Below are 18,892 nucleotides of genomic sequence, written 5' to 3'. Positions count from 1 at the left end.
AATTTCAAAACATGGCCGAAAAAAAACCCACCGACCTAACCATTCTATTTTGAAGTTACCCTCATCCTGAGTTAGAAATGGGGTCTTTCGTTTCTGCTTGTCTGGTAACTCGAAAAATCTCTAGATAACTTTTGGTTAGAATGATAGCAAATTACGGAGTTAGCTCCCCTTAATTGTTAATTTCTAGTGCATTTCAACCAAATTATGACTTGAATTACCAAAACAGGAAAAGGAAACGAATGTTATATTCGTGCACCATTATACAATTTGAACACAAATTAATGTCAACTTGAGTGGGTATTTGCTTGTCATGTTTTCACCACTGCCTAATTCTTAGGCAGATTGGCACTTGATGTAGACAAAACGTTTGCCATATACGATTTCAAGTCTGGTGTATTACATGATTATTAACCCCCAGATAAAGATCACATTAGCCATATTTGGCACACAATTTAGGGATTTTCATTTTGTATTTATTCTTTAACTTCGTATTTAATTAGGCCTTTTTAACTGTTTCGATTCAAGGTCCACTTGTGATTCTTATAAAGACAAAAAGCGCATCGAGCGAACCAAATTATAAGCATGGTATCTTTGAAGATTTTCAATTGTTACTAAAGAAATAAAAAAAAGAAAAAAACATCTATTGACATGTAACTTTTATTACACCTGGGTTTTTTCCGATGAGAAACACAATGTGTGGAACATGATCTGCTCAACCTTCTGGCGAACTTGGTTTAACAGGTACCTTGTTTTGTTGCTCAAACTTAAATTGATTGTGAAAATGGAATTGCACTGCTGATATTGATACCTTAAGTCGTGATCGATATGATAAAATGATGAATATTCTTTTGTCAAATCTTCATTACATTGTACAATGACAGTTTCAACGCTTTTTTAGACAAGCAATAAAAAACCAATAATTATTAGATGTGTTGCTACCATCGTATTCCTATAGTTGCAATGTAACAAATATTCATAGTATTCCTAACTCTTTTGAATGATTGGCATTCATGTTGTTTTTCATTGATGAAGGCAACACTGATTAGATTATTTGGGAAGTTGACTTACATAGACTTCACTACCGTACTTTGTCATGGCCAATGTAAACACATACTGTAGTATTGTAAATTCAACTACAAAGAAAGAAGGAAAAACAGTCATAATTGCTTATGACGGAAGTGACTATGCCAAGTACGCAATGAAATGTAAGTAATTTATTCAATTAGATAATATTTCATTTGTGAGGATATACCTAGAACAACATTTACACAATAGTAATGATAATATTTTATCAGTATCAACTGCTAATTACTTGTTTTATACTGTACAGTTTATATCTTTAATAAAACAGAGTTATACAGCTTTTGTAAGTCATTTTTCATTTAATTGATGAAAAATGTTAACTTTAAAAATAACTTTTAAATATTATAATCTTTTATTTCACGTGGTTGTAAATGCTTCCCCAACTTGTTACATGGAAAACACAAAATCTACATAAATTATTCGCGATGTTTTTTTGATGATGATGATGATGATGATGGTGATAGATGGCTGCTTAACGTCCAGCGGCAATTTTTTTTTTTAATTTAACATTAAATCGATTTTTGTTTTGCTACTGGCTAACATAAATGTCAGATAATCATAATTGTTATGCTTTTTTTACTGCCTTCTTTACTTGTATGTATTCAATAAAAACATCTCAAAGTTTGTAAACAGATCTAAATGCCATCAAAGGAATGATTGAGAATATTTAATTACTGAGTTATAATTAAATCGATGTCTTTTCCATCCTTTGATATACGTCACCAGTTTTCCTTTTCTTAACTTCAGAGATGGTTTTACATTTCATTTATCAAGACAGAAAACATTTCTATGATCTTTGGTTCCAAATTTTTTTTAACCATAAAACATCCTTCTGTAGATTTAATATGAAAATTAAATGCTTCAAGTGTAATAGGTATGGCCACAAACTAAAATTTTGTACTGCTTGAAAAAATGGCAAAGAAGAAAATGCCAATTTTACATCTGTTTCAAACAAATTTGATGTACTGACAATATTATGTTCTGAATGCAATTTATTTCCATGCATGTGTAAATTATTTTCTTTGTCACAAGGGCTTCAGATTTCTGAGATAAAGAAAACTAGAAACACTAGAAAAACAATTAAAGAAAAGAATGAGAGTCATTTCTCACTTGACACAACCCAGGAAATGTCTACTGTCAAACTTTATAGTTCTAATGATGGGTTGATTAGTTCTGATAATTTTAACACTGAATCTCAGACATCTGGACAGGATACATTACTTGGTATTAAACAGCATGATACAAACTGTGTAATGTTTGATGATGGGTCTAATGTAGATAATTTTTTGTTACCTCTCCCTCAGGTCAACATAATGATTGATGTGAAATTATCCTATGTCTCTGTATTTACTTTAGCAATTATTGTTTGTATATATTATCTAATCAATTTAGAAAACCATGCATTGACAGGGAAACAAATAGACTCTAATGATAAGATTTTTAATTCTTATGGTTTTAGTAAATCCAAAGGTATAAGGATTTGTTCTCATAATGTTAATAGGATTGAAAGTAAATATGAAGAAATTAAACATAACCTTATGTTTTCTGATAACCAACCTGATGTATTAGGATTGTGTGAAACATTTTTAACAAAACACACTACTGATAATGAATTACAAGTACCTGGTTATGTATTTGAAAGAAAGGACAGAACATCACAAGGTGGGGGTGGTCTGATTGTTTATTTTTCTGAAACAATTAAATTTTTAAGAAAAAACAACATCGAAATAGGGGGTATTGAAACAATGTGGGTTGAAATTAAACCAGATTACAAAAAATCCTTTTTATTATGTTTTGTGTATAGGCCACCAAAGTCACTGATAGATTGGGTTGATGATTTTGAAAAAGAAATAAGAGTGGCAATGACCATGAATTCAGATATAACAATTATGGGTGATTTTAATTTTAATTTTAAAGCACCAAACAAACCTCCTCAAAAATGGCTGAACGTTTTAAAATCGTACAATTTTCAACAACTGATTGTAGATGCCACAAGGGTAACAAAAGATTCTAGTACATTGATTGATCATATTTATGTCAATAATCCAATTATGGTACATGAATCACATGTGTGTAGATATGCAATTAGTGACCATTACCCTATCTGTTTAACAAGGAAAGAAGCAAATATAGGAAAAAAGAATACACACAGTACAATTACTTATAGAAATTTCAAAAATTTCAACCAAGATGAATTTTTATTAGATCTGCAAACTACACCTTTTCATAAAATTGAATTTGAAGAAAACCCCTCTGACTGTCTACAATTGTTTTATGATATGTTGAACAAAGCTTTAGATAAACATGCTCCTGTTGTTAAAAAGAGAGTAAAAAGGGACAGACAGCCTGAATGGTATAACAGTGAAATCATTTACGCTAGGAATATGAGAGATAAATATAATGCACTTGGTTTATGGAGTGAGTATAGATTTTGGAGAAATAAAACTAAACATATCATAGATAGCTCAAAAAAGAATTATTATAAAAATATGGTAAAAGACTCCAATGACCCTAAAACTTTATGGAAATGTCTTCACAGTCTGAACCCAAAAGTTAAAAATACACCATATGAATTAGCCACAGAAGATAACAATACAACTAAAAGTAAAAAATCAATAGCAGAAACTTTTAATAACTTTTTCACTTCCTGTGCTGAAAAATTAAGAGAACAAGGAAGTTATACACCTGTAAACAAAGCAGATTTCAGTAATCTTGGTAAATTTGTTAAAAATAAATTACATAAACATGATAAATTTTCTATACCACCAGTGATCATGAATGAGCTATTTAATGAGTTAACAAAACTTGATATAGATAAAGCATCTGGTATGGATAATATAGGACCAAAAATCCTAAGATTAAGCGCCCCTGTTATTGCATCACCTCTCACATACATATTTAACAGAATGATAGATACTGGTATATATCCTTCTTTACTGAAGAATGCTAAGGTAACACCAGTTTTCAAGGATGGTGACAAGCTTTTAGCAACAAATTACAGACCTATATCTGTTCTTCCAACTTTATCAAAATTAATAGAAAGGCATGTTTCTAATAACATGTACAAATACTTATCTAAACTTAAACTTTTACACCCTACACAATCTGGTTTCAGGCCGCAGCATTCTTGTCAAACTGCACTTATTAATATCATTGACAAATGGTTGCAAGAAATGAATGATGGTAATTTAAACCTAGCAATTTTATTAGATTTTAAAAAAGCTTTTGATTTGGTAGATCATGACATTCTTTGTTTAAAGCTTGAAATTTATGGATTTAGTGAGGCTTCTGTTAGTTTTTTCAAGTCATACCTGAATAACAGAAAACAGCAGGTAAACATTTGTAATGTTTACTCTGAACAACAACATGTAAAATTTGGTGTCCCCCAAGGTTCTATACTTGGTCCTCTATTGTTTGTGCTATTTATAAACGACCTTCCCTTATGCATTGAAAATTGTGAAACAGACCTATATGCTGATGACACCACTCTTCATAAATCAGGGAAAAACATAGAAAATATACATGATGATGTTCAAGAAGATTTATACAGGGTTGAAGAGTGGTGCAAAATGAATAACATGTTCATTAATGCAAATAAAACAAAATGTTTGGTTACTGGAACAAAGCAGAAACTATCAATTCAGACTTATCAACCAAACTTAATAATAGATTCAAAAGTATTACAAAATTCTTCATGTGAAAAATTATTAGGTGTTAAAATTGACAGCACACTTAACTGGAGAAATCAAATTGACCAAGTTTGTGCTAATATATCATCCAGAATATACCTCCTTTCTAAAATAAAGAAATTTTTAGATATAAATGCAAGGAAAACATATTACAATGGGTATATTCTGCCCCTGATTGACTACTGCTGTATTATTTGGGGTGAATGTAAAAATGAAGGGATAGCAAGAATTTTAAAACTCCAAAAAAGGGCAGCAAGATTAATTCTAGATGCAGTTCCTTTATCCCCCTCAGCCCCCTTATTTAAAGAACTTGGGTGGATGACAGTTGACAATAGAATAAAATACCACAAATATTTACTTCTATATAAATGTATGCGTATGGAAGCACCAATGTACCTAGTTCAAAAGTTTAAACTGAAATCAGATAATAATCCTTACTCCCTGAGAGGCGTCACTCAAGGTAATCTGATAGTTCCTAAGCCAAAATCTGAGCTATTTAAGAAATCTTTTGTTTATTCTGGATCAGTGTTATGGAATGGACTACCAAACAAAATGCGTAAAGCTCAAAACACTTATACTTTTAAACAAAGTATCAAGAAGTACTTAACACAGTCCTGATAAGATTATGTTTTCTACAATGTATTTGTATATTCTTTTATTTATATTTGTATTTGATTTTTTGAATACATGTACATCTTGAACAGCCTTATATCTTATCATGTTAGTAATATTACATTGAACTAATTGACTGTAAATTAACTATGTGTAAATATCTGTTTTTTTATTGTATTGTAATTTGTATGTGAGGGCCTCAGGGAAGATTAGTTTATTGTAACTAACTGAGTTTACCCTCTTTAAATAAAGAATTTATTATTATTATTATTATAAATGATTTCTCACACAAAACTGTTTCTCTTTTTCATTTCTGCAATCATGTAACATATATTTCTATTTTGTTTACACATAATGTCAAAATTAGAACAGAACTAACTTTATATAAATAATATGTTTACTGCTAATTACTTCTTGTGTATACATGTATATATATGTTGTTTGTTTTCCCGTGTGCATTTGCTACCAACAGTCAACAGTCAATTACCATTATTACCTTGTAATATGTATACAATAAAATTTATTTATAAACTCAATAAGTCAGCTAGGATATAGAGTATTCATGATAATGTGTCATTCTTGTATGTGCCAAGGCTGCTTAAATAGATGAAATCATACAGTGGCTATAAAAAAGTTTTCTAGCAACTCCATATCGACCATATTGTATCATTAAAAATGGACATATAATTGATAATCAATAATTTGATGGGTATTTATCTTTTCGACGTTTTTTTCTTTTGATTGGTTTTGTTTTCTATTTTTCTCTCTTCGGTTTGTTATATTTTAAAAAACTGTCTTCTTGGTATGTTCATCATTTGTTTGTCTTAGATTTTCTTTATATCCGTTCTATTGATTACTTGTAAAAAAGGATCAACGTATTAATATCAATAACATTTTACAAAAAGATAAAAACCTCTTGCCATTTGTTTACATATAGTGTTTTAATGGAACAAGATAAAAGTATGATTGAAAAAGATGAATTTGTAGTCTGTATTGGTTTTTTTCATAAATAAGTCATGTGTGTCCTTAAATTGAACGAGTGACATAAACTGGGAACAAATGGTAGATTTAGTAAATAATCTAGTGACAGATAATTTTTGCCTAGTTCATTTAGAAAAAAACTAGTATTTTAGTTTATCTACAAGTTATTTTTAGATAATTTGGTACATGTTAGTCTTTCTTCTTACTCTCTGCCAAGTTAGTTTACTAGAACGGCTGTTGATCACATGGACAGTAATATTACTTGTTTATTTGTAGTAAATTCTAATATTTGAGTGTACATGTATATGTCATTAAATTGTTGCAGAAGCGGATTTAATCCTAGATTAGTTAACTTCCCTCCCTTTAAAAAATAATTGCCTATGTTTTTTTTCATTTTCATTACCGATTTAGAGATAGTTTTAACTCTGTTGATAATAATGCAATGTAAGACTTATGATAGTAGAAAACAAGAACAAAATAAAACAAAAAACAGCACAGTCTGTTGTATACATACGTGAAAGGAAATGCAAACCAACGACACAAAATATGTCTCTCTGGATTATTGTTATACTCTCTGTTCATTATAATAACTGTTGATTACGCGTACAGTATGTTTTCTTGTTCACCTAAAAAAATATACTATTTGAGTGTATATAAAGTGCAACGAACAAAGCATTACCGAAAATATTGAATTCAATGCCCTTCATCTTCGATCTGCATTCCTAATTGTAATTCTTTGGTTTTCCATATATCAATATTCTTTCGTTAAACATATCCTCTTCGATTATCATCCTCTTGATCAGGATATTGTATTCTATTTTTCTTTGCGCTTGATATCTTTAGCTGTCTGGTGTAATATAGGGAATATCGTCTGCGAAGCCCAAGAGTTCAATCTGATTAAAATAAAGATCATGTGTCCAAGCTTTACTTACAAGGAAACGACAACATTCCGTTTTACGTTTTGTTCTGTTAATTATTACATCAGCCAGTGAAATTTAAGCCTTCTAATTTTTGAAGGTAGGTTTTAATCCGATAAAACCAAAAGATCCCGAAACGTCTTTAAAAACAGAATGTTGAAAATAGCGTTTTCATATCCTTGTAAGCAAAGCTTGGGCACAGGGTTTATATTCTAACAAGATTGACAAGAACTAGTTCCCAAATATCATGTATAATAAAGGACGATCACACCCAATTTATACAAAGCATTTTCTGCTCATTATCTTGGCATTACTTTTGATTCCAATCGTTCAATCTTTCAAACTTTTGTGTTATTATAGGCCAAAAAAAATCCATCAGTACGTTTAGCAAAGAGGTTTAAAAAAGGCAACAGTAGTAGTATACCGGCGTTCAAAAGTCATAAATCGACTGAGAGAAAACAAATCCGGGTTACAAACCAAAACCGAGGGAAACACATCAACTATAATAGGAAAACAAAGGAACATCAGGAACAATGAAGTGTAACAAAAACAAACGCCAACATAAATAGAAACGAACCATTTGACAACAACTGCCACATTCCCGACTTGGCACAGGACATTTTAAGAAAAAAATGGTGGGTTAAACCTGGTTTTATAGCTAGCCAACCTCCCGCTTATATGACAATGTTAAAAAATATCGCTAAAATGACAACACTACGTTAATATTTTAATTCGAAGAGTTTCAATCTCGCGAACAATATTAATGTGATAGATAACTAATAAAATCATATTTCTGTAGGTTGTGCTGCATAAAAAAATGTTCATATGAATACAAAGATTCTTGAACAATTTCAATTGGCAACAATTAATGACCATTTCATTTCATTTTCGCTGCAGTTTGCTAATAGATTACGGCGACAGTAGTTTGCCCATGTTAAAATTGAATGCTTAAATGACGTAAAAAAAATCAGCATAGTCCAAGTTTTCTCTAATGGAAGTGTTTTCAATCAGGCTTTTGTATATAAATAATTCTTTTGAAAAAAAATAACAATTTTGCAGGCACATCTATTCGTAACTTGATGTTCATCAAATGAGTTTCACTTTATTAAAAGCCATAAGGCTGAATAAACTAATTTACCTCGATATGTCTTGTATTTTTTGCAATCATTATCTCGTTTCTAGTAATTCAATATCAGCAGTTGTATTGCTACTTGAAACCTCGTTATATATAACTTGATCATTAGTTGAAGAAATGTTGGAATCTTACTATATTTACAATAATTCGTATATCTACACAAAGAATTGTTTAATTTCTTTGCGACTTCAGGCATATACATATGAATGGTAATTTTCCTTTCAGTTTATGCTGATTCGTGCTATACGCCAACAGATCAAATAATAGTTGTTTACTGTGTCGAACTAAGTGATATTGTAGCTACAGGTAATGAATATTCATATTTTATTAGAAGTGTGCTTAACAGCTTACAATACTAGCTAAAACCAGATTTTCTCTTTCTATTTTCAATGCTTGTCTAGTTGCATATTAGATAAACATGTTTGTCTTAATCACATGACTCTAAGTACAGAATAATTAAGAATATAAAAAGGAGATGAAATATATACGTCAATTAAACAGTAACCTACACACACAAAAACAGACTATAAGACATCTACATGTATATAATACTGTATTTTTCTCTCTTGAAAAGGCACAAATTGAAGGTGGTAATTTTATCAAGAAAAATATACATAGCTATTTATTATTTTTACTTTTTTTTATCAAAAACACAATTGTAACTGATTTGTGAAACTATAAACAGACATCTAGTAAACGAATTTTAGTCTGAAACAGTCAATTTGATCTTATCATCATTTGCATGACTGAACAATACGTGATTTAGTGTTTTCAGATAATGTTTAGGTCAAAATTAGTAACTGACTGCAGTTAATTCAGTAATGTTCAGACAATTCGCTTGCTGTCAATTTAGTACTGCTCAGTAGCTTTTTAGACAATTACGTATGGTGTTGGTCTGTACAGGTAATTAACAACTACTGAACAGTCTGGACGTAGACTGAAAAGATCTTAATTGACTTAAAGCGAATGTCAGCACATAGAGATTTATAAAAGATAAACAATGCTGAACAGTGCTGAATTTCAAAGCAGTGAATAAGTCAAAAATTGCTTAATACTTTATTGTTCAGTCTTTTAAGATCTGTTGTCAAATGGCCGCTTCCTACTGAAATCCATTTATTAGTGGATGTAGTAAATGTCTGTATCAATAAACAAATAAAACAGTTAACTACTAGTATTACATTATCAATTCACTTTACACAGTATTTTTATTTTAGAGAAAACTATAAATGGTTTAAATGAATCCTGTGGTAAGAATTTCCAAACAAATAGAAGTTCGATTTGTGTTTATTTGTGCATGTAAACAAACTACTAAACAACCCACTTGCATGCATCTCTCTCGAAGATTTTAATTAAACATAGACAAGTTATTAATTATCATATATCTATTATCTCGCATAGAGTTTTAGTATCTTTTATGATAAGAAAACATGATATCGTTTTATTAATATCAACGCGTGTTGGCTACGTGAACCTTAATCACTACTAGCTAATCCGTTCCGTGGAATGGTTTATAAAAGATAATTGAAGCAAGATTAATGATTTTGTTACCCGTTTTCAATGTACTGTTAGAGAATCTATTGTTCACATCTAACTTAAATGCATGTGCACACTTGAAGGTTAAGCTGTAATTAACTGATGTGATAATTTCCACTATGAATTTTATTTATAAACATTCAAAATTACCTATAACAAATTGAAACGTACAATGATAATAGATTAAAGAAAAGTACACCGTTTGTAAACCAAAAGTGTCTTTAAATAAAATTGAAATTATGATGTTTCATGCATAACTTAAGCACAACTCCATTTATCATTACCTTTATTAACATCTATTCATCTTAAAAAAAAAAAAAACATATCAGACGATGATTGCAGTGGTTGTCGTTGGTTCATGTCTGTCATATTTGTAAGGCCGTTAGTTTTCTCAATTGAATTGTTGCATATTTTCATGTTGGGGCCTTTTATAGCCGACCATACGGTATGGATTTTTCTCATTGTCGAAGGCCGTACAGTTGCCTATAATTGCTTGCATCCACTTCATTTGAACCTTGGTGGATAGTTGTCTCATTGGCAATCATACCAAATCTCCTTATTTTTATACCAAAATCACGTTTTGATCAAACTGATTAGTGACGCTCAAACCAAAACAGGAGTAAGGAACAGTCTGAAAGCTGAAAATTATTGCAACATAATTTTCCAGGACGTTTTCACAGATCTGGCTACTGCTATATTTGCCTGAGGAATATCGGATCAGAATACTGATATAGAATCGTTTCGATTCATGCAAAGCTCTGATTCCTTGTCCGAATTTGGCTTTCCTTTATGTCCTCTTTTATTTGATAAGCTCTTCAAAGTTTGTATTATAGTTTGGATTTTTAAATTTTTTGGTATCAAGCCTCACTGAAGAGACATTAATGAAGTAAAATTCGTTTGTGTTATTATTCATTTCAGCACATTGAGGGTGAAATATTCACAGTGGTTGTAAAAAGTTTTAACGGATATCTGTCTGATAATTGGTTCGCTTAGAAACGCGTTTCGTATACATAAGACACAACAGTGGCGCTAGCATTTCAAAATTGGAAAACTAAATCTATTACTAAGCAGAAAAGCTTTAAAAACCAAACTTTTCTTATTGAAATTAAAACAACTATACCGTAGATATGGATCTTCTTTTGGATTGGCCCATCCCTTTTGTTCCACATACAACCCGTGTTTATTTCCGCTCCGGTAAAGCCATTTTGTGCTGCTTGAAAAAATACATGTAGATACAAGAAATTTTGAAAAGTTACTTTTTACATACTTACCATTTATTACTATTGACTAGTCACTAGCTGAAATCTTGTAGAATGAAATGTTGGCATTCATACATTTAAGAAATGGATAAAGCATTGTATTCAGAGTACAAATATATTCTTCACAAATCCAGTACATCTTAAATATAATTATTAAAGAGGTCCATTCGACTAATCGTTGAAATAATGTCTCAAGACCATACCATTGTTTTCTTTATCAAGTACGCAATGAAAATTAAAATGATGCCTTCGGACGCATACAATATAGTGTTGTTTTAATTTTTTAGCACATCCGAGGGTATCATTAACGCAGTAGTCAATGCTTCGGCACTGAATTGATTTTTAACATGCCTTTCTTTTCTTGTCCTTTTATAGATTTAGAAAGTATAAAGAAACTACGGTTCCATCTCACTCACGCAAAACTGATCTTAGATTGATATGGCTGTTATGTATAGGTTTCCATTGGTTATATAGCATGTATAGCTCGTCATGTGTTTCGGTACTTACACATCCTTGGCTTCCAAATATTTGACTTTGAGCGTTTCTGATAGAAAAACGCATCGGAAACATTAAAGTTATACATTGTTATTTTCATTTTTTACAATATTCTAAAGTACCAATCGCTTCTTATAAATGTAACCAAAGTCATCATATTTTTTCAAGATTAAATTTTTATACGCCAGACGCGCGTTTTTTCTACAAAGGATTCATCAGTGACGCTCGAATGAAAAAAGTTAAAACGGCCAAACAAAGTACGAAGTTGAAGAGATGAAAACCCTCTTAACGAACCAATATACAAATTAGAGTTTCAAAAGCACATTCAAAACATCTGAATATAAACTTTTACGGAACAAAAGAAATGAAGTAAAACAAACACTAAACTAAACCAAAAACTTAACGAAACAAACAACTAAATCAAACAGCTTAAAATGCTTTTTTGACTATTGATGCAATTGTTAACAATATAAGGATGTATGCCTTTCAATTTAAACCAGTGTTTTCAAAATTTTGACATCAACATTTATAAAAAACGTTTTTTTAATTAAAATTAATTGCAAATGACTCTCCACCTTCGTCATAGATATGTTATGTGTTTGTAGGGATTGTATGCGATTGATAAATACACAATATCACTTCTTTTCCATTAACAGTTCGTTTACAATATTTTGATTATTTCATGCAATTAATTTAAAGTCTACTGAAGAATGGAATTTGAAGTAATGAAACGGCATTTTAAAATTCCATTTATTATAGTGGATTGTGAATAATTTGGATTCCAGCATGTACGAAAGTTTTGATTATTTTAACGAAAAATCAAAACGTAATATTTGGTAGCTTAGGATAACCGAATGTAACTCAAGCCTACTTCTACACCAATTGTTCTACACTCCCACGATTCATATTACTATATATACAACAATAATTGTGTAATATATGAATGGAATATTTGCTTGAACAGATATCACTACAAAACGAAACATGTGAATATTTTCTTTATGTTTTTATTTTTATTTCTTTTCTGCAGCAAATTTCTCGATTGATCATGAGGTTTTAAAGCAATTAATTGATCAGGAAATTGAAAGAATAAAAACCAGATTAATTGAATTTGCTGTTTACATGAGAGAAATAAAGGTAAATATAGTAGCAAATTTTATTTGTCAATTCAATATACAGATTTAATGTATATCTCAGTTACCTGAAGATAGATTGAAACAACCGTTGGAAATTCACCAGCTTCATTGGGATTAACTTGTATATAAATGAGGTCGCCCTAGGAGAAAGTACATACAATAAAAATAGCACTTAATACATTATATGCGTCCGAAGCACTTTCCTGGATTGACCTTTATCAAGAACGATCAGAGTCAAATATTTAAAGCTAATGATGAATAAGTACCAAAACAGGTGAAGAGCTATATGACCAAAGGAGACCTAAAATACAAATTCGTTAGTTTCATATCAAATTCTATAGTGATAACAGAGAATTTACGATAGGTATATAAAAAATCATGTCAGTACCGAAGCACTCATCACTGAGCTTATGATACACTTGGGTACTCATTATAGTCCGATATAACTCTTTTACCAAAATTACTGGTATGTTTGTGTTGATATATTCTTAGCATCTAAGTATCATTGATTATTATATCATATGCTGTAAATGCCTCGAATGCCTTAAAGAAAGGCCAGAGATACCAAAGGGACATTAAAACTCATAAGTCGTAAAAATGACAACACCATGGCAAAAAAGGAAAAAGTCCAAACGACAAACAACAGTACACAATCCAAAAGACTAAGCAACACGTACCCCACCCAAAACCTGGGTTGATCTCAGGTACTCCGGAAGTGTAAGCAGATCTTGCTCCACATGTGGCACCCGTCGTGTTGCCCATGTTAGTACAAACCCGGTGATAAGTCTTATTCGGTTGGACACATTCGGGGGAAAGAGGACTGGATTGTGGTTACGACAATTGGAACATATTTGTCGTCATCTGTGAAACAGATATTTCAAAACTGTCAACCAACTCGTGATTGCATACATAAAATTTACGAAGGAAATCATGATTGGAAATACAAGCCCTGGAATATCGTATCAACTGTCATATGCAGGCGCTACTGGAATGTTGCTTCATAGAAATGAAAAAAAAATTTGGAAGCTGAAATCATGTATTTTGTCGTAAAGTTTTGTTTTAAACCGACCTTCATTATAAAAGCAATGATAAAAATGAATGTCAGAAAAGAATGTCAGAAAAGTACTACTGTTATTTCCCTTAACCCAGAACATAATACGTTTTACTAAGACTGTTATATACCTGTACCATTGTTGATAGATTGTTAGTTGCAAAAGTTTCTTCTGTCCAGACCTGAAAGCTAAAGGACAATCGATGATTTATAAAATACACATTTTGTAAAATTAAGCAGATTAATTAATATGTATTTTTTTACAAACCCTCAAGTCTCTCATCAAAGGTTCAAGTTGAATGTAGACGGTATTGGCATTCCTTTTTAAATTTTCTATTGCTAAATACCTCTCGATTATTTTTTATATTTTTGTATGGTTCCTAGTAAACTATCAAAACCAAGAGGTTGCATATGGCCTAGTAGCTTTGCATTGGTACTAGCATTTGAATGGCATGGGATTGTCTTTAAACTCGATATTTGTAAATTGTGTAACTATACAAAACTTAAGGTTGTAACTATCATATATTGATGAGTTGCTTGTGACGGTTCTTTTATGTCATCTACGATGTTATGCTATCAAAATGTTTGATGAATTCAGCTTTACAATCTTTTAAATCTCGAGCATGCTTGATGAAAGTATTTTTCATAAATTGTTATCAGATGTTTTGGTTTATACATTAATTCATACAGATACATGTAGACGAAAAGCCTTCTTCAGATATGCACATAATAATATATTTGAAACTACATACCATTCAAATGAACACAAATGATAAAAGTCTTGTGCGATCAAAAAAGAAGCGAAACACATGATAATAGGTCCCGAGATGGATGATAGCGCTAAATTGTTATTATCTTTGTTTTATTTTATGTTTATTCTGCATATATATGAGCCACACACATACATGCACAACACACACACTATTTCTATCTGAAAAACCGTTCATAAAATGAAATGATCAATAAACTTTGAAAATGGATAATATTATGAAATTATTCTAATGTATTTTTTAGTTAAATGGTATAGTGAAAAGCACTCAAGCAAGTTCTCCTGGTGAAGGTGTGTTGAATTTATCCAGAGAATTAAATGCAGACATGATAGTAACCGGATGTAGAGGTCATAGTAAATTACGGAGAACATTTCTTGGAAGTGTCAGTGGTTTCATACTACATCACTCGCACATACCCGTCATGGTCATTCCACATCATAAGGAAAGCCATCATCATAAACATTAGTATTTATTATTACGTGTTTGTTACATTATGCTGATCACGATACAGCTGGAAAAAAAACTCTGTTTAGTTCCGTTAGTTCATTAACAAACACTTTTGAGGATAGAAGTTTCATTGGCAATCACTCTATTTCTGTTTTTACGTACAGATAAGGATACAAATGTGTGTATATGTGTGTATGTATAAGTGTGAGTGTTTAGGTTTGGTTGATTAAAATTAATGCATTTTCTCAATGTACACCAGTTTCTTCTTTGTGTTGAATTTATCGTTTTAAGTTTAGTTTATACAGTTAACATATAGTGACATCTAGATTTCGACATTCAATTATTCTACCTCTTAATACAATACCTCAATACCTACATATATTATACTGGAGTGAAATATCCCGGCTGTTTGTGTAGTTTGAATGGTTATCTTAATATTCCATATCCCCTGAGAACAAGAACGGAAATCCTAATGGTAATAAATGTTGAAATCATAACAATCCAGTATAATATAATTTTTATTTGGGCTTCACAGGGGATCAAGGCTCATATTCCATGTCAATGCTCTTTATCCCCTGTGAAAATCTCGAAAAACATGTTACATTAATTTTATATAAAAAATGTATATATATATCTAAAAATAAATGAAAATTGTTTACAGGTATTTTGTTAATTACATGCGACTGCCCCGCTAAATTATAAATTATTGTGCTATGGTCATTTATTGTATTCTTGTCTTTTATATTTGCTTATGTGCTTTGTCTATACGTCATTTTTGTTTTTCATTGTTGACATATTTGTTTGTTTTTTTAGTGATTAAGATTAGAACACAATGTTGACCGCTATACACCTATTTTTTGACATTTTTTTCCTATTACATGTATGTCTGTTTGTTTTGTTCACACATTGTTGTCAATATAATGTAATTATATGCGACTGTCATACAAGTGAGAGGTTTAGCTAGCTATAAAACCAGGTTTAATCCATCATTTTCTACATAAGGAAATGTCGGTACCCAGAAAGGAATATGACAGTTGCAATTGTTTTCCATTCGTTTCATGTGTTTGAGCTTTTGATTTTGCCATTTGATAAGGGACTTTACAATTTGAATTTTCCTGGGAGTTCGGTATTTTTGTTATTTTTTCTTTTTGTATATCTGGTATATTTATGAGTTTTCAACTGCACTAGGTCAATTTTATTTGGATGGTTTTTTTTTTCTAACCTCAAGATAAGATGGTTTTAGCCAGATTTGGCACTTTATTTTTTTAGAACTTTTACCTCGCAATGCTTATCAACTTCGCAATGAATTTGATCGTGGATCTGTTTGGTATTCAAGTTCTACTGGGCAGTCTTACATGAAGACACGAGCGTTTGACTTATGAAATACGACTGCCGGTTGACACTTCTGTGTTGAAATGAACTATTATTGATTTTTTTTTTTTTTTTGTTAATTTACTGTCAAATAAGTACAGATATAATTCGAAACACTTCTTTTCTACTCCTAGGCTTAAATGATGTTTGCCAAATTTGGCATAACTTTGTCGAACATTTTAAATGCTATTCAACTTCGTATTTCAATTTGGATTCCACTGATGATTATTATGTACTTGAGACACGCGGGATGAAAAACAAACTAAGTATGTCGAATGATTAAACATTCTATTAACTTCACATTTACAGAAATGGTATATATAAATGCTATTTCATGTCGACCCACAGGTTCTGAATTCTAACGCTTTCATTTCAAATGGTATTAGTCAGATGACCTGGCCTAGAAACAATGATTGTTTTAAGAAATGTAAAAGACGAGGCAAGATGTTGTCCTAATAAGATATATTGATAAGAGTTCGAATATTTCATTATTGATTTCTCCTAATATTAATTACTAGTACTTTATTACGATTAAGCTCTTATCAACTGATTTTTATAGTTTGTTCATATGTTGTACTGTTACACCGCTATTCCAGGTTAGGGGAAGGGTTGGGCGTCCACTAACATGTTTAACCCTGCCACATTCTGTATGTGCCTGTCCCAAGTCAAAGCCTGTAATTCGGTGGTTGTCGTTTGTTGCTGTATATCATATTTGTATTTCGTTCATTGTATTTTTACATAAATCAGGCCGTTAGTTTTCTTGTTTGAATTGTTTTACAATTGTCATTTTGGGGCCTTTTATAGCTGACTATGCGGTATGGGTTTTGCTCATTGTTGACGGCCGTACGGTGACCTATAGTTGTTAACCTTTATGTCATTTGGTCTCTGTGGAGAGTTGTCTCATTGGCAATTAAACCACATCTTCTTATTTTATATGTAGAAACATATCTACACGTTCACGTTCATTACTGCTTCAAATAACATTATATAATGTTTTGATCCTAGAAAACTTTTCACATATCAAAATGGAATACAGGTTTTAAAGCGTACTTATTTCAAAATCGATATAGTGACTTTTTTCACTTTCAAGCATAGCATACGTGAGCAACATTGTTTTTTAATGCTCGTCAACTTTGTAATTAATTTGGCTTTCAATCTACTGTAGCAGTTATAACTGAAGCGTAAGTAATGAGTCGTATGAGGAGGAATCGCGCGTGTGCCGTACTAAATTTTAAGCTTGGTTTATTTGATAAGTTTTACAACAATGGATCGATTCCACTGCTGTTTGACGTTTCGTCTACAAGGACAGGGCTGGATTTATACACTGTATTTAAGGTGATTCGATTTGACAGAGAATATTCTCATTAGGCTATTTTACTTTAATCAAAGGAGTACTCTCACTCCGAATTAAGTCCCTCATATCAAACTGACATTTATATAGGCTTCGCCATTTTCCTGGATTTTTTTAAATTGCAACATCAAATGACCTTGAGGTCGCATGACACGTACGGCAAGATATTGTACAGAAGGAGATGTTTACCATATTGAGACTTAAACAAAATTCTCCAACTGTTTTTTGACAAAACATGTTTAAACTTTCCTGTTTACCTGTTTGTACATCGAAACCAAACGGGTTGACTTTGGTATGTAGATATGGTCACGTGGACCTCTCCTGTCGGACAGTAAAACCCATGCTAAAGAGTAGCGTCCTTTTGATTTTGTGGAATGTATACAAACGCAACAACCTCCGGTAAGAATGTAAACGTTTAATTCGGTTCCTCGTATATGATAATTCTATGTTATATGCAGGTTTAAGACCAATTGCAAATACTCTTCGAAGGGTTCAAATGTGTCTTGTTGCAATGCGAAACTTTTATCTCATTAAGAAAACAATAGGTTACCGGTGTTCAAATCTCATACATTCATTAAGGAGATGCATTTCAAGGTAAATAACAAAAACTAAAGGAATCGCAAAAATTGAACGATTGGTGCGTCGACAGGGTGATATACGCTCTTTATCCAGTGGTATTCTAAATATCTCGCCCATCATCTAAATCGATCCTTTTAATTGAACCTGCCTATTGATACGTATATCATATGATTTTCGTCCTGAATATGCAAGCATTATTTTTCACTTGTTGTTACTCATTGAAGCAATCAAATAATTTGAGAAATCCTTTATTGTTTCAACTGACGCCCTTGTGGTGCTTTTATATTTTTGTTTAATATTTTTTATGATTTTTTACACTTGTAAATTGCAAGCTTTAGCTATGATTATATACTTAGAAAAAAAACGCAAAGTTTCGAGCCATTTTTCAAGTGAGGTAGACAACATGTCAATGATGAATAACTTGTTAATTATTCAAGAAATAAGTAATTAAAGGTGATTTTAAAATACAAATGCCGATACGAG

At 31.3% G+C, this 18,892-nt stretch overlaps 1 protein-coding gene across 1 annotated transcript; it reads left to right on the top strand.

The window, feature by feature from the left end:
- The first annotated feature begins 894 nt into the window (after positions 1-894).
- LOC127718804 (universal stress protein Sll1388-like) lies at positions 895-15,766 on the top strand. Its single transcript, XM_052224874.1, has 5 exons — positions 895-1,205; positions 8,643-8,723; positions 9,632-9,664; positions 12,735-12,841; positions 14,906-15,766. Exons 1-5 carry the CDS (start codon positions 1,094-1,096, stop codon positions 15,125-15,127), a joined length of 555 nt encoding a protein of 184 aa, XP_052080834.1. The 5' UTR covers positions 895-1,093; the 3' UTR covers positions 15,128-15,766.
- The last annotated feature ends 3,126 nt before the right edge of the window (positions 15,767-18,892 follow it).

This window comes from Mytilus californianus, unplaced genomic scaffold (genome assembly GCF_021869535.1).
Source record: "Mytilus californianus isolate M0D057914Y unplaced genomic scaffold, xbMytCali1.0.p SCAF_1, whole genome shotgun sequence".
Classification (NCBI taxonomy): domain Eukaryota; kingdom Metazoa; phylum Mollusca; class Bivalvia; order Mytilida; family Mytilidae; genus Mytilus; species Mytilus californianus.
The sequence above is the reverse complement of the archived record's forward strand: the minus strand, read 5'-3'. Positions and strand labels throughout refer to the sequence as shown.